The 13,244-nt window shown below is 53.1% G+C and overlaps 3 protein-coding genes across 3 annotated transcripts; 2 read left to right on the plus strand and 1 right to left on the minus strand.

The window, feature by feature from the left end:
- Window positions 1-1,433: 1,433 nt before the first annotated feature.
- On the plus strand, window positions 1,434-5,291 carry PHACADRAFT_170742 (uncharacterized protein; the record flags this gene model as incomplete). Its single annotated transcript, XM_007392775.1, has 4 exons — window positions 1,434-1,614; window positions 1,669-1,719; window positions 1,766-4,089; window positions 4,147-5,291. The coding sequence occupies 4 exons, from the start codon at window positions 1,434-1,436 to the stop codon at window positions 5,176-5,178; spliced, it is 3,588 nt and encodes a 1,195-aa protein (XP_007392837.1). The 3' UTR covers window positions 5,179-5,291.
- Window positions 5,292-7,596: 2,305 nt separating this feature from the next.
- PHACADRAFT_138659 (uncharacterized protein) lies at window positions 7,597-8,776 on the minus strand (the record flags this gene model as incomplete). The annotated part of the gene is made up of 2 exons (XM_007392776.1): window positions 8,548-8,776; window positions 7,597-8,495 (listed from the first exon to the last, which is right to left on the minus strand). Exons 1-2 carry the CDS (start codon window positions 8,717-8,719, stop codon window positions 7,597-7,599), a joined length of 1,071 nt encoding a protein of 356 aa, XP_007392838.1. The 5' UTR covers window positions 8,720-8,776.
- A 977-nt stretch (window positions 8,777-9,753) lies between these two features.
- Window positions 9,754-10,804, plus strand: PHACADRAFT_251161 (uncharacterized protein). The gene is made up of 3 exons (XM_007392777.1): window positions 9,754-10,218; window positions 10,297-10,664; window positions 10,719-10,804. The coding sequence occupies exons 1-2, from the start codon at window positions 9,802-9,804 to the stop codon at window positions 10,651-10,653; spliced, it is 774 nt and encodes a 257-aa protein (XP_007392839.1). The 5' UTR covers window positions 9,754-9,801; the 3' UTR covers window positions 10,654-10,664; window positions 10,719-10,804.
- Window positions 10,805-13,244: the final 2,440 nt, after the last annotated feature.

A 13,244-nucleotide genomic window follows, 5' to 3' on the forward strand; every position in this document is an offset into this window, starting at 1 on the left:
GGAGCACTACGGACCAAGTCCTGTTTCCTGATGGCGCCATTCCATTTCTTGAACCCGTTGGTGTGCGCATGAAGGGCATGACAGAAATTGCGAAGGCAGTGGGGTCTGCTGCCAGTTTGGTAGGTGAATCAGTATCTGCGGGCGGTGGGCAGGCAGATGTAGTCCACTGTGGCACGTTGTAAGATTCAGCTTTGATAGGCGCTTGATGAGTTGAGTAATCAGTGAGTCAGCGGCTACATTGCAGGACCTCAGGGATGAGAATCTGAGCTTGTGAGAGGTTATCACACCAGAGAAAGAGTGGGGTAAGTTTTGATTCTCGAAAAACTACCATACACCATTGTATCTATGCCTATATATACTAGAAATCCTACCCTAAGTCATAATGAGGAGCCGAGACGGATCTGAAGAAAGCCAGGATGAGTCGAAGGAAGTCATAAGGAGTCAAAGGATAAAAGGAATAGGAACAAAGGAGGGGATACGAAACACGAGACACACAAGGTGTCAAGAGCCCAGGCTGATGAGGTGGGTGGGCACACTGATGGCATCAGGCGCCACCAAGCCTGTCATCCTACAAGGGGAGGGTTAGTGCCCTAGCCCTTACACGCATGCAAGACTGTCATCACGGCAGACAGGCCTGTGGTCTGCAGCCAGTGTAAAATTGTCACATGTTGTAGTCGACAATGCCAGAGCAAGGATTGGAGGGTACACAAACAGACTTGCAAAACCATCTAATAACTATCCGAGGCTTATGGCAGATGCTGTAGTAATCTGCTGAAATCTTTTTTGTTGTTGTAATTTGCATATTGCTAATTTTAACATGGAAAGCCGCTTTACTGAGTCAGCTGTTGTCTATAGAGCCTGTGGCTCTCTGACATGTGTGAGTCGTGTGGTTATTTTCTCTCTTCTTTCGTGAGCATGGGGGCTCTGCGGAGGCTCTTCGTCATCTTTTCGGCATTCTCCGTCAAGCCACCTGACGCTAACCACACAAAATCACGTGACCGCGCCATATAAGCGTCCTACCTAAGGCTGTAGTCATTCTCGCTTTGCACTTTGACTGACACGCCACCTCGCTCAACACTATCATGATTTTAGTTGCATCTGTCGCACAACCTGTGGGGTAGCTGGACAAGCGAAGACGCGTTACATTCGGTGTAAACCAGTGTACATACTTACGGTAAGAATGCAAGCAGAGCGCGCTCACGCTCAGGATCAGAATCTTGGGCTTTATCTTATGAACGTTTGAGCATCCTGCCTTCACTCTCGCTGGCGAGTTAGAGACTAGAAAGCCAGTCCTTTACCCTAAAAGTGTGGGTCTTGTCAAACACGTGTAAAGCTTAGCTAGGCGCGTTGATATGGACAGGGGGTCGTTAATTGTGGTGCGTTCACCGTCTGTTGATCTCTAACCACCACCTGCTGTAGCAGGAGAAGTAACTATGGCCCATACCGTCTATTGGCCTGCAAAAACTTTCTTCTACCCTGTCGGCAATACATCTCCAATCTCCCTTCTTCAACACGTCCCACCTGAAGATGACGCTGATATCCTGTTGCTCGGCTGTGGAGACCCGAGAAGTATATTGTATACGATTCATGCAAGTGGGGTCGACCAAACACCTAGTACGCATCTCTTGGACGCCTAACGACTTGCGCAGCTTAAACGAAAACGTACAGCGAAGCGAAAACTGGATTTTACCTGTTGTGACATCGAGCCCGCCATCGTCGGTACGCCGCTCTTATCTATGGAAAACCATTTACTTAGCTCGTTTAGCCCGGAACATTCTCTTATTCACGTTCATCGCCGATGGTGAATATGCCAAGCGACTGGACGCTATCTGGAACATCTTCTACCACTTCTTTCTAAACGACGCCTCCCTTGCCCTGTTACATTCGCAAACCGACAAACTCGCCAACGTCTCTGTGGATCTGGAGACGTGGGAACAATCCGGGTACTCGCGCTTCCTCGAGATCAGTAATAGCTTCACCCTGGGCGAGCTGCATCGCCACTGGTTACTGTACTCCCAAACGAAGTCATTCTCGTCCGCTCGTCGGGCACAGTTTAGTGAGCAGTTCTCGTTCGGGATGGAGAAGATTCGAACGGACAAGAAGAACTTCTCTGACATGACCGCTTCTCGCTCTGCCGGTCCAGCTGCCCTGATAGCCATGTCGTCCAGCATCGAAGCGTCCCATTCATTTTGGCAGACCGGCACCACATTCACTTCTCAATCCGATATTGGCACTGCAACGGAAGTGAATCCAACATTCGCCTATGCCATGGGCGGTGAAGGGTTCATGGCCCACTACGGTACGAACCCCCTCGCCGCCTTCCACCTCGCCCCCATCTTTGCAACGGCAAATGTGAGAGGTCAGACGCCTCTGAGCCAAGTCTACGATGGCATCAGGGGACAATTTCGCGCTTGGTGCGAAGCGTTCTATGTTTGCGTGCAAGATCCCACCGACAAGATCAAGATCAGGGTCGTGGTCGCTGACGCTCTTGCTTTCTGCCAAGCCCTGCAGCTTACCGCAGCGCGGAGCGATCCTTCCGTATATCCTCGCGTATGCCCTTGGAGAGCTCCTCTCTTGACGTTGGATGGCAAGAGCTACTCGACCGGCGCTGCACCTCTCACATTCGACGTCATTGACACCTCAAACCTTTTCGACCATATTGGGAACGTCAATGCCCTGGTCGTAACCGTCCCATTGCTGAAACGAACGCCGTCAGCTGCGTTATACACAGAGTCACTTCTCACCTCAGGCGAAGATCCTATTGTATCTTTCGCCGACAGCCTCTGTGGAGACGTAACAACTATGTCTTTGCTCTTTGATGTCACCCCCGTAGCATACCTGTCGGGTTATAACACTCAATCCAACATCCACGAGCTACTGGGGTTCCACGTTCGCGATAACAGTGCGCAGTACCATGAACGGTTGATCTGGAAAGTTCCTTCCCAACTCTTAGGCGGGAACTCTCGTCCGGTGGCACTGGACGCCTCACAGTTCGCTTCCCTACTCTTCGACATCTACCGCAGAATGTTTGCCCACGAGAATGTCGCAGATTTCTTCCGAAGGAAATTATCGATCGCCTCAGTACAGTCCCTCGAACGCATTCACTACTGCCGCCGAAGCCTCGCACAGCTCGTGCACTGCCTCATGGGCCGCATCAGTGTCGATTGGAATCAAGTCCTCGACCTATTCGAGCAGCATCTCGCAAGTGACAGCACGCTTCTCATGGGGATGAACTACTATCAAGACCTTATAACGCAGCTACACCTCCTGCAGATCTGGTCAGCCGATACGCTCCTTCCCGGGAACCCGCGAATTGTAATGAACAAGAACTCCGGACCATTCCGTGAATGGGTTTCGGTCCCACCTGTCATCTGCGTCGCGTTCGCCGTTCCGCGGGCCAAACTCCAGCCCCTCGAAGAAGAAGACGCGCCCGGGAACCCCATGCTGGCTGTCGAGTTCGGAAGTAATGTGGTGTCGAACTACTTCTGTTCCATCGAGACCGCGTTCGGCTCGCTGTCTATCGACGGTGGTGGAGAATACGCACAGGCCGTCATCACCGAGGACCCGCGAGGCAAGGCAGGCGATGCGGACATCATTGTGTCTGTATGCGTGCCTGCGTGGATGCTCGCGCACGACCCCGCCGCGACGATGGTTCGTCTTGTTATCGTGAGCACGCCTTCTACGACGGTGCTGGTCCAGAAACTCGGCCTGCGGCTGGTGATCTATGAGGCACGGTTGATGGACGCGAAGGCTGTGAGCGTGCTCCGCAGCAGGCCGACCGTCGTCGACGGCACTAACGCTGCGGTCCCTCACCTGTCGTGGGCTGAATGCGCGGCGACGTCTGCGCCAGTGTCTTTAACTGCAGATGGGGCGAAAGTGGACAAAATGACAAGGCGGACGGACATCAAGGAACCGAAGGCGAAGACCGCGCTCGCTTCGAAGGACACTCCAGTGACAATCACTCAAGCTGGAGCCTGTGAAGTAGAGCTCTCGATAGGCTCTGCGCATCACGAGAAACTGGGTTTTCCGTTTCCTGTCGACGCGACTCAAGCAAAACTTCGCATTGCTCGTCAGTCGTCTTGGATTGAGGTGCGAATATGCGATTCGTTTCACACTGCAAGAGCTTCACCTGACATGTATACAAAGATTGTCGCAACTCCTTGTCTGCTGGGTCGCAAAGGCGCGCCTATTGGAACCCGCTTTCCGGTCGCCATTCATGAGCGTAAACCCTTTCCCTGGACGATACACAGAGTCAATCTTGACCGGCTACCTTCTTTATCGACCGCCGACGTACCCAAGGACCGACTAAAGTGGATCAACACTCACGTTAGTCTTGCATTCTCGGATGCTGAAAAGCTTTCGAGAGAAACGGGGGCCATGCAAGCTCTTACACACGTTAAGGACTCAATGCACAGCATCTTCGTACAGGCGGTTGGGATTCAGGGCCCCAAGAAGACCTCTGTGTTTGGTTTGCATCGCACTTCAGGCGGGGGCGTGGATACGCTCCTGTTCATTACCGACATCCGTCTTGATATTGCTGCACATACGATATTGGCTGATGCCTACGCCCTACCGCTGCACCTGAGTTTCCTTCACAAGCTTGGGCCCCGCCTCGCCGGGATACGCGACCTCTGTCAGGTGAATGTCAGTGCCGAGGAATGCATCGCGTGGAAGTACCTCCTTCCAAGCCTCGCCGAGCGCTGCCGAACATGGGAGCACACGCCCAAGTGCGCGTACGCTGCGCCACGTGGGCGCGTCCCGCTCTCGACTGAGCACGGCGAGGTCCCGATCTGTGCGTGCGGGCAAGGAAAGGTGGGCGATGCCTTCCGCGTCCGGAAGGAATGGACGCCTTTCCTGCCGTACGTCACACGCATCGCGCTCAGTCCGCTCTTCGCCGTCTCGTTCCTCGAGTCTGTCGCCGGCGGCCTGAAGGCCTTGGTGAATAGCGGGAAAACTGCCGGTACTGCTACCGTTGCTAGCCGTGCACGCGAGACAGCGCCGTCCTCTACAAGCTCTGGCAGCCGGCAGCCGGATGTGTCCCGCTGCGGTGCGTGCAAAATTACCATCACAGCAGATAGACCCATGGTCTGTAGCCGGTGCAAGAAGGCCGCATATTGCAGTAGCGACTGCCAAACCAGCAATTGGAAGGTACACAAGCGGTCCTGCAAGGCTGTTTAATGGTAGATAGTGTTCAAGTGCGTACGGTGTTATCTGGTTTGAATTTAGTACCATTGATACGATGTGAAGGCTCCCGGTCAAGAGACTAGTCTCGGTAGAGAATGGTTTTCTTTTATACAGATATAATATCGAGGTAAACCTAAAATTTCAACAAGCACGGGCCGAACCTTTCGGAGGTTTGGGGCCCTGTGTCGCTGCACGGCTACCGCGAAAGGAGCTTGACACGAGAAGATTCTGACCACTATCAGGCATAGTCATATCGCTTTCTGAACGACAAGTACCTAAAAAGTCACTACGCTGTCCGGATTTCTTCTCAGTCTGAATTACAATGGAGTCACTTCGCTGCGCTCGACCGGCTCTTCCTTCGTAATGTGGATTTTAGTCTTTTGAACTCGTCGTTGCGGACTACACCCATCGGCTTCGAACTTCGTCCATTGCGAGCATCTCTCGTTCAGCCATAGAGCCAGCCCAGATATATTCCCACTCTACCACTTCCGACATCTGGTGGCCTCAGAGGCCAATTCGCCTCTTCCGAGAGTTGGCATACACACACGCCATGATTTTTCTCTGAACAGATTGCAATGGAAGGTGACTTAGTCGCCTTGTATACTTGAAGGAGCGGGGGACCAGCTGTCAGGCGTCTATACCCGCGATTGCACCCGCAAGGCATCAAGTTGTGACAAATCAGTATGACGTCCTCAGGATACCCACGCTTTCAGAGCCCTAGAGCTCGCTAGGCGTTGTGCGACCACTATCCGCCTGCGACATATCCTGTTAGACATACGTCGACACATCCTCCAAAACCCTCGCATAATTGCACTTCGCACTGCCAGGACCGCAGCCAGAATGAACATGCATGCTCCAGCACTAGGAGGCTCAGCCTCCAGGAGCTAAGGACGAGTCTGTCGACAAGCTCGCACAGAGTACCGCTAGCGGCAGGCCGCATGAACTGCAGGCGGATACTGCATCATCAACATGAAGACTGAAGAAGACGGCTCGTTCGAGCGAAAGGCGTCGATATTCAGGAGCTTTATTCAGGGCATGGAGAGTTTGCTCTCGAGAAAGGCGAGTATCAGTCTTTGGCCCCATCTGAGTGCTGCCCTAACGTGCTACTATCCTAGGTCGCTACCAGCCATATATATCGTACGTGTGCCGTACGTCTCTCTACGCTAGCTCTCGCAGGCTAATGACCAATCTTCGCGCTGACAGCTTAAGCTACGCGCACTTCGATTGTCAGTCAACTGAAAAGTATGGAGAACTTCATCTGTATGTTGAACTCTCGGCGCGGTTGCGCTCGTACTCATGAAACTCAAGCTCTGTACGCTTACATTCACATCATGTAGTCCGCGAGCTCGACGCCGACGACCTCGGGTGCGTCTCGCACGTCTGGCGGAAGCTCGAGCGGCACACCGTCTCCCACAGGCGCGGCAAACGGGGCAAATACTGTCCGCGTCGGATGGGAGATGCTCGTCATAGCGCTTGGCGTCGTCGCTGGAGGCATGGCCGCGCTCTAAGGCGCGCATATGTCCTGGAAGCGCATGTATGGCCCGAAGACGTTGGACGTTCGTGTTGGACTGATCACGAATTCTCGTTACGACTCTCATGACATTACGCACGGAGTTCAGTACCTTTCTTTACTTTAGGGCTTCAGGCATACCCGTCTCTTCTCTTCGCTAGTCCGGATGGTACCAGTTTTTGTAATTCTATCTCAGTTACCCTGTAATGATGCAAGGAGATCCGCACTAGATCTGAGGCTACACATTTAGAATGTGATCTACCTTGCTGCAATTGGTGCGAAGGCCAAGGGACAAGCAGGCCAGTCAAGCTTAAGACCAACTGCGTGGGGGATGTTCACCCTGGAGTAACAGGGATGCGTTTGATTACATTTGATGACTACTGCAGATTGTGTTATGTTTACATTCTTTGTCTGTCGTGCCCGTGGCTCCAGGCGTCAAGAGGGATACCCGGAATAGGGCCAACGGTAATAATCCTGGGCAGATGGATCTGTACTCGACCGTAGTTACCTATTCGCGACACTTGTGCGCGAAAGGGACAGTCATAAAGAGGTGCAAACAGAAGTAGTACATCTTGATGTGCTCAAAGTTCCATGTGTCTTTGAACGCGGCGCTGCCCTAGTAGAGCTTGCGCATCCGGCGGTGCAAGTTCAGCCGTCCGTCCAGGATGATGCGGATGTTGCATTTGAAGTTGAAGGAGCAGTTGTAAATGCGGATGATCTTCGAGCACTCGCTATTCACAATCGTGCCATTTTGCTGGTCCCAGAGCACGGAGAGTGCGAAGCGGCTGTCGTAATTGGGCTACACCTTCAGGTAGAGATCCTTGATGTGCTACGAATTCAACGAGCCCACATCCGCAGCAGGGAGGGAGGTCCACAATCGCGAGGGGACCAGCCGTCCGATCCTATGCGCAGAGACACAACTGACACAGCTGCACACAAGAATCACAAGAACGAAACCAAGCGGCCGGTGGATCAGCATGATGGAGACTCACAGCTACGGATGACGGGATGGCCGACGAAGTCACAGCAGCTCTCGAGCTAGATGCTGAGGACGCGCTGCCAGACGCATGCAAAGACGAGGAGGCAGAAGCACCAGGTGGAGCAGTAGACGAAGCGACAGAACTTGGGGCAGAGGAAAGCGCACTTACAGAGGCAGGCGCAGAGGACACGCCTGCAGATGTGCTCACAGCAAGATTGCCGATTGTACTGAACGAGGTGCATTGCGAGGATGGCGGCGCAGGGTGTGCCGGTGGGGTGCTTGGGTCGCCCTGGAAGAAGGTCGACGTGCCATACACGCCCATGGGCAAGGCCGTGTCTCCAAGGCAGTCTTCAAAGACACTGGTATCATAGTTGGCGGGCATATTCCAAAAGCAGCCCATAACATCGTAGATATGCTGGCAGAGCGTGGGCGCGTTTGGGCCGTCCTTGCAGCCGCGGATGCAGAACTCGTTGTAAGCAACGAAGTTGGTCCACTCGTGCAGCTGCTCAAGCTGCCCAAACGCCTGCGAGAAGACGAGCCCGCCGATTGGGTTCCCGTTCCCATCTGCACCATGTGGATCGAGCTCGCCGCCTGCGTCACCCTGAGGAATGTTGATCATGGTGAGGTCGCCGACGCCCGTGACTTGGACATAATCTGGGGTTTGCACGAAGTGCGCACCGGCGATGGCACCGTCGGGGATGATGCGAGTCCCGTAACCAGACTTGATACACCAGGAGACCTCGATGCGCTCGGTGTTGCCAATGACAGAGTCGGGACCTGGCTCGGGCGGGCCAAAGATACAAAAGTCGTCCACTGCGTTAACTACATAGAGATAGTCAGTAGATTAAGGGCCACTATAGAGATAGCGACGCACTGTAGACGTTTTGGCACTCGGACGTCTGATTAAAACCAGTTCCGCATTGATTCGCGCCTGACTGGCCCTGTTCCGTCGTCGGGGGAACATTTGACGGCAGGTACGTCGCGCTGTATGTTTGCGCGCGTACGGCGAGAGGAAGGGCGAGAGCAGCGAGGGTCCAAGGCAGCATCCTGGGCAGACAAAGAAGGAGCAAACGTGGCGAAGCCTCGGCGGAGCATGCTGAGCATCGTACACAGGACCTTATATACTGCCAGGAGTCAGAAGATCAATCGTCTTCTATCCGGTACATTAGTGCCGTCGATAACGCGTGGGCAGAGCGCGAATTGATATGGGCCACACTGCTGAACAAGGCTGAACATCTGAAGAAGGCCAGCTCCGACTGTAGATTTCTCCGTAGGTCCAGCTGACCCCGTTGAGGCATATGCACGATTTCTCCCTCGTGCACCAGACTCTCGAATCTCCGTACTCGTCGAGCACGCTCCGCTGAACATACCACACTCCCATTGCGCATTCCAACATATCTCTATAATATTGAGAGGTCGTCAGCGGTAGGGCTTTCCGCGGTTCTGATGACCTCTTTTTCGCCTGGCGGGTGCTCAGCTTTGATCTAACGAAGCGCCCGCCTCCGGTCCACAGTCCGGCAGCTCGGTTGAACGAAGCGCACCATCTCTGCCCTAGCTGACGAGCACGATGTAACCACAAACATACCTGCAAGCTTCAGCGGAGCTGCCGGCCAGTTCAGCTCAGGGGTCTAATTTCGAGAAGGCCATCAATGTATCATCAAACTGCAAAGGCATACTTCAACACGGAATACGAACTCCTCGTCTTCTATCTTTGCTCTGCAAATACTACCAGAAAGGATATTTCTGTCACAGTTTCTCCTGCGAATTCAAGTAGCTTTGAAGCCTGAGAATTTGTGCGATTTCGAGGAGTGGTGGTGGTCCAAGGCGTGGTCCATGACTGTGCTGATCCCCGTACGTGATTCCGGTCAGACGGCCGGGTTCGTGCATGGTGACGTCGTTCGAGCTTAATCCACCCCTCGCAACATTAGAACACTTCCCAAAGCCCTGCGCAACCAAAAACAAACCAGCCTTGCTTTGAACGTGGACAATAGTCCAAGGTGAGTGGTGGGCGAAAGGAAGCTATGTGCACACCCTGGCGCCGACACACTTTGTTCCCTTTTCCCATCTTTCATGGCTCCAGCCTTTGAATTTCTGGCAAGAAGGTCGAGCTAGCGGACGTCTGTCGAGCATGACGGCTGAATCAGTGTCGATTAAATTCCCTGTGACCCCGAGGAGCTCCATCGTCATCGCCACCCCGTCGGCGGTCCCGGTATCGTCCTCGACCTCGACGCCAGGTGCCTCCGGGGGATCCTCTGGCTTTTTCTCCAAGACTGGCTCTCCAGCACTCGTCCTTGCCTTCCTGGCAGTAGGAATCTTCGCAGGAGGACTCCTATCCATGTTGTTCCTCCGGCACATTGGTATCCTGCGTCGCATACGGCAACGCCAACTGGCGGTGGCTACAGAGGCTGCGCCTCCGGGCCCTGACGACCCTGTGTTCATGAGCCGGAGGTCGAGACGACGTAAACCATTAGGAGAGAAGCCAAAGCTATGGGAGTATATCCATAACTCGGGGAGGAGGAGCAGAAACGCGTGGGATGGCTTCGTGGTGAGCATGCCCGTATATGATGAGGTCGGAAGCCAATATTCACCTCTGTCGATTGCTGTGCTGTGTATTCCTTCTTAGCCAATTGCGGTGTCCTCTATGCAACCTATAAAGATATCCCTCCCCGGTTCTCAGCCCGCTGCTCGACCATTTTCGAGGTCGATGCACCGCCGGCGGCTCGATGCGGTTGGACGGTGGATCAGAGGATTGGGTCCTCGAGCACCGGCGCCTCCGGCATCTTCACCCTCTAACAACATAGGTGCATTACATCTTACCGTAGCAATAACTATGCCTTCACAACAGAGACCGAAGGCCGGCGAGCGTCCCAGCGTCCCAATCTACGAACTCGGACTCGTAGACATCCCATGGACTACAGATAAATTTGAAGCATTGACGTCTTCGTCTCCGTCGGACGCCGTCACCTCTGGCACACCGTAATACCTCTCTCTGTACGCACCTCATCTCTCGCTTTAATAATATTGTTGACATCTGGCGCGCTCTAGGTATCTTAACCTTTCTCACTTACGTCATGTGTAATGCTATCATTGCATGAAAATTTTGTAGCCTCTATTTACGCAATCCAGCGCTGAGCCAGCCCTCGTTTTGTATGGCCCCGAGGACGTCTCGTCAATCTTTCGTTCATGCCTGGGTGGATGTTGGCGTACCGAAGGCTCTACCTGGACACGGGCCAGTGTCGGCATCAATGTCAGGTCATGTAATCTCGCGGAGAGACGGTTTCAGATATACCAGTCTTGATGACTGGGAGATTTTCCTTTCATCCCTTTCGCGAAAGTACCCTTCGTTGCATGAACTTATTGAACGGTCTCCGTATCGACGCCCTGAGCTTCGCATGTGAGAGTACATTCCAAGAATATTGATGTGGTGCCATGGACGATATGTGAGACAGTTGTCGCTGCAGGCACGACCGCGTCCACGTCTTCGAGCGAGGATACAGGCGGAATTAGGACCAATAAGCTCTCGAGCCTCAGAAGCTTAAACAACTACAACAGAACCACGCTGTTCACGCTGGTTCTGCCTGATATCAAACGCAGCTCGTTCCCATCTAGTTCAGAGAAGGATGCGTACAGAGCCGCAGAGACCACGCCGACCTTCGCTTTGTGTTGCTCAGATAACAAGTGTGAGCTGGGATTACCAGCCATGGAAGGCAGCACTTCCTCAAGATTACAACGATTCCCGACTTCTAGCCATCTGTTAGGCACGAGTTAGCTCCGGACAGTTGGAGGGAACCAAACAGTCTCATTGGTTGCGCCAATCACCTCGAGCTCCTGTAACATCACTTTCGCACATACATTCTTCATGGTATTGATGTCCTCGGCGCTCCTGGTGTTCCATGTCCATCGGGTTCTGCACGAGGGAATGCACGCGCCAAGAACCTGGCGGCTTCGAAGGAAAATCTAATGCTGACGTTGTTCGTCCACCGCACCTTCAGCTGCGACCTAGATTGGTCACATCGTGGCCTTGACGGAAGACAGTCGGAAGAAGCGGCAATGGACAGTGGCAGGCCGTTTGGGAATAGAGCGCCGGCATGGAGGACAGTTAGCATCTACATCTCGGAGATCGCCTGAGGTGTCCCTTGCATTATCTGCGATTCGTCGAACTCCAATCCTCCTGTCACGACTTTCAGAGACTCGAGTGTTTGCAAACATATCGGAAGCACTTTGTTGATGGAGTTCTGGCGAGTCTCTCCGAAGTGACGCAACGCGAGATGGCGTAATAGTGGCTGGATGAAAGTGGAAAACCCGTCGCCAGTGTGTTCAAAATCAGATTGGAAGGTATGGAGGTTGGAAAGGAGATATTCGCTGGGGTAGTATTTCATGAACCACTCCAAATAGGTGTCATAACTCTCGTTATATGAGCGATACTAGTAACGGGGAGTGCACACGCGACGTGCGTACTGTTTAAAGCGCCGCTACTAGTACTCTCCTCTGGTAGACCCACGTACAAGACTCTGGCAAATAAGGACATTTCAGACTTCTGCGTAGAAAAGAATGTAGTGAATTACCACTACTTACTGAGTGTTGGCCTCCCAGAAAGGGTAGGATTAGGAGCTTCCGGAAGAGAGTCTACACCACGATATCCGTCGAAATAACTTTAAGGCCATGATTCTCAATGCGTAAAAGTACTGTCGCCCTACGAGCGTGGATGTTGTGACGCTCCGTAAGAGGCCATAGGCTGGCTCGTGGATACATTTAGAATTTCCGCACCGCCGGGCCCTGGCCTTGTGGCGTCGACACGTGATCTAACGCAAAATACCGAGACACTCACGTGAGAGCTCTCCAGAGGAAACAGCCTGATCGCGTTCCACTGCGTTCTGTATCCCACTCAACTCTATTCTAGACTTTCCTGCCGGTTACGGCTTGCATACTGAATTCTAATTATTCTGCATGCATCTCGTGCGGCCCTTCGCACCTCACGCGGTCCATTGCTGGCCTCCTTTTAGCCGCCTTGCGTACTCCTCCGCGTATTCGCCCGCTCTCAGATCCCCCCTCCGCTCCCTCTGTCGTTTTTCTTATCTTTCCCAGAAGGTTCGAGAGCGCGCTGGTTTCTCACAGGTGGTATAATCATATGGCGTTAGTGCCATCTTTTGAGCGGAGAGTCTGAGCACAGCCGTGACTTTCAGGTGGGAATTTATGCACAAATGGCGCTAGCTCGTCGACCTGCTCTGAATCGCTAGACATCTATACCGGAGGCGATGTTGACCCGGAATCGAAGGCTTTGATCAATCATTGTGAGCAGCCTGAGGACGCACAATTTTCTCCCCTGTGATTATAGAACAAATTAAGGTGCTATATACTGGAAGATCTTGCACTCAAACTGTAAAACGATGGGTACGATAATTGTAATGTATTGGAAGATTGTGGACCAATGATTCAAGGATAATAGAGGCACACTCATGACTATCATGCACCTGTGAACTGAAAAGGCCGCAGTGAGTGTACCTACCAAAGCAATGCGATGCGGACGTTAACTCCGGAACGTTCGAGGTAGAAGATCGACAAGCCTAGGAC

This window comes from Phanerochaete carnosa (genome assembly GCF_000300595.1).
Source record: "Phanerochaete carnosa HHB-10118-sp unplaced genomic scaffold PHACAscaffold_3, whole genome shotgun sequence".
Classification (NCBI taxonomy): Eukaryota; Fungi; Basidiomycota; class Agaricomycetes; order Polyporales; family Phanerochaetaceae; genus Phanerochaete; species Phanerochaete carnosa.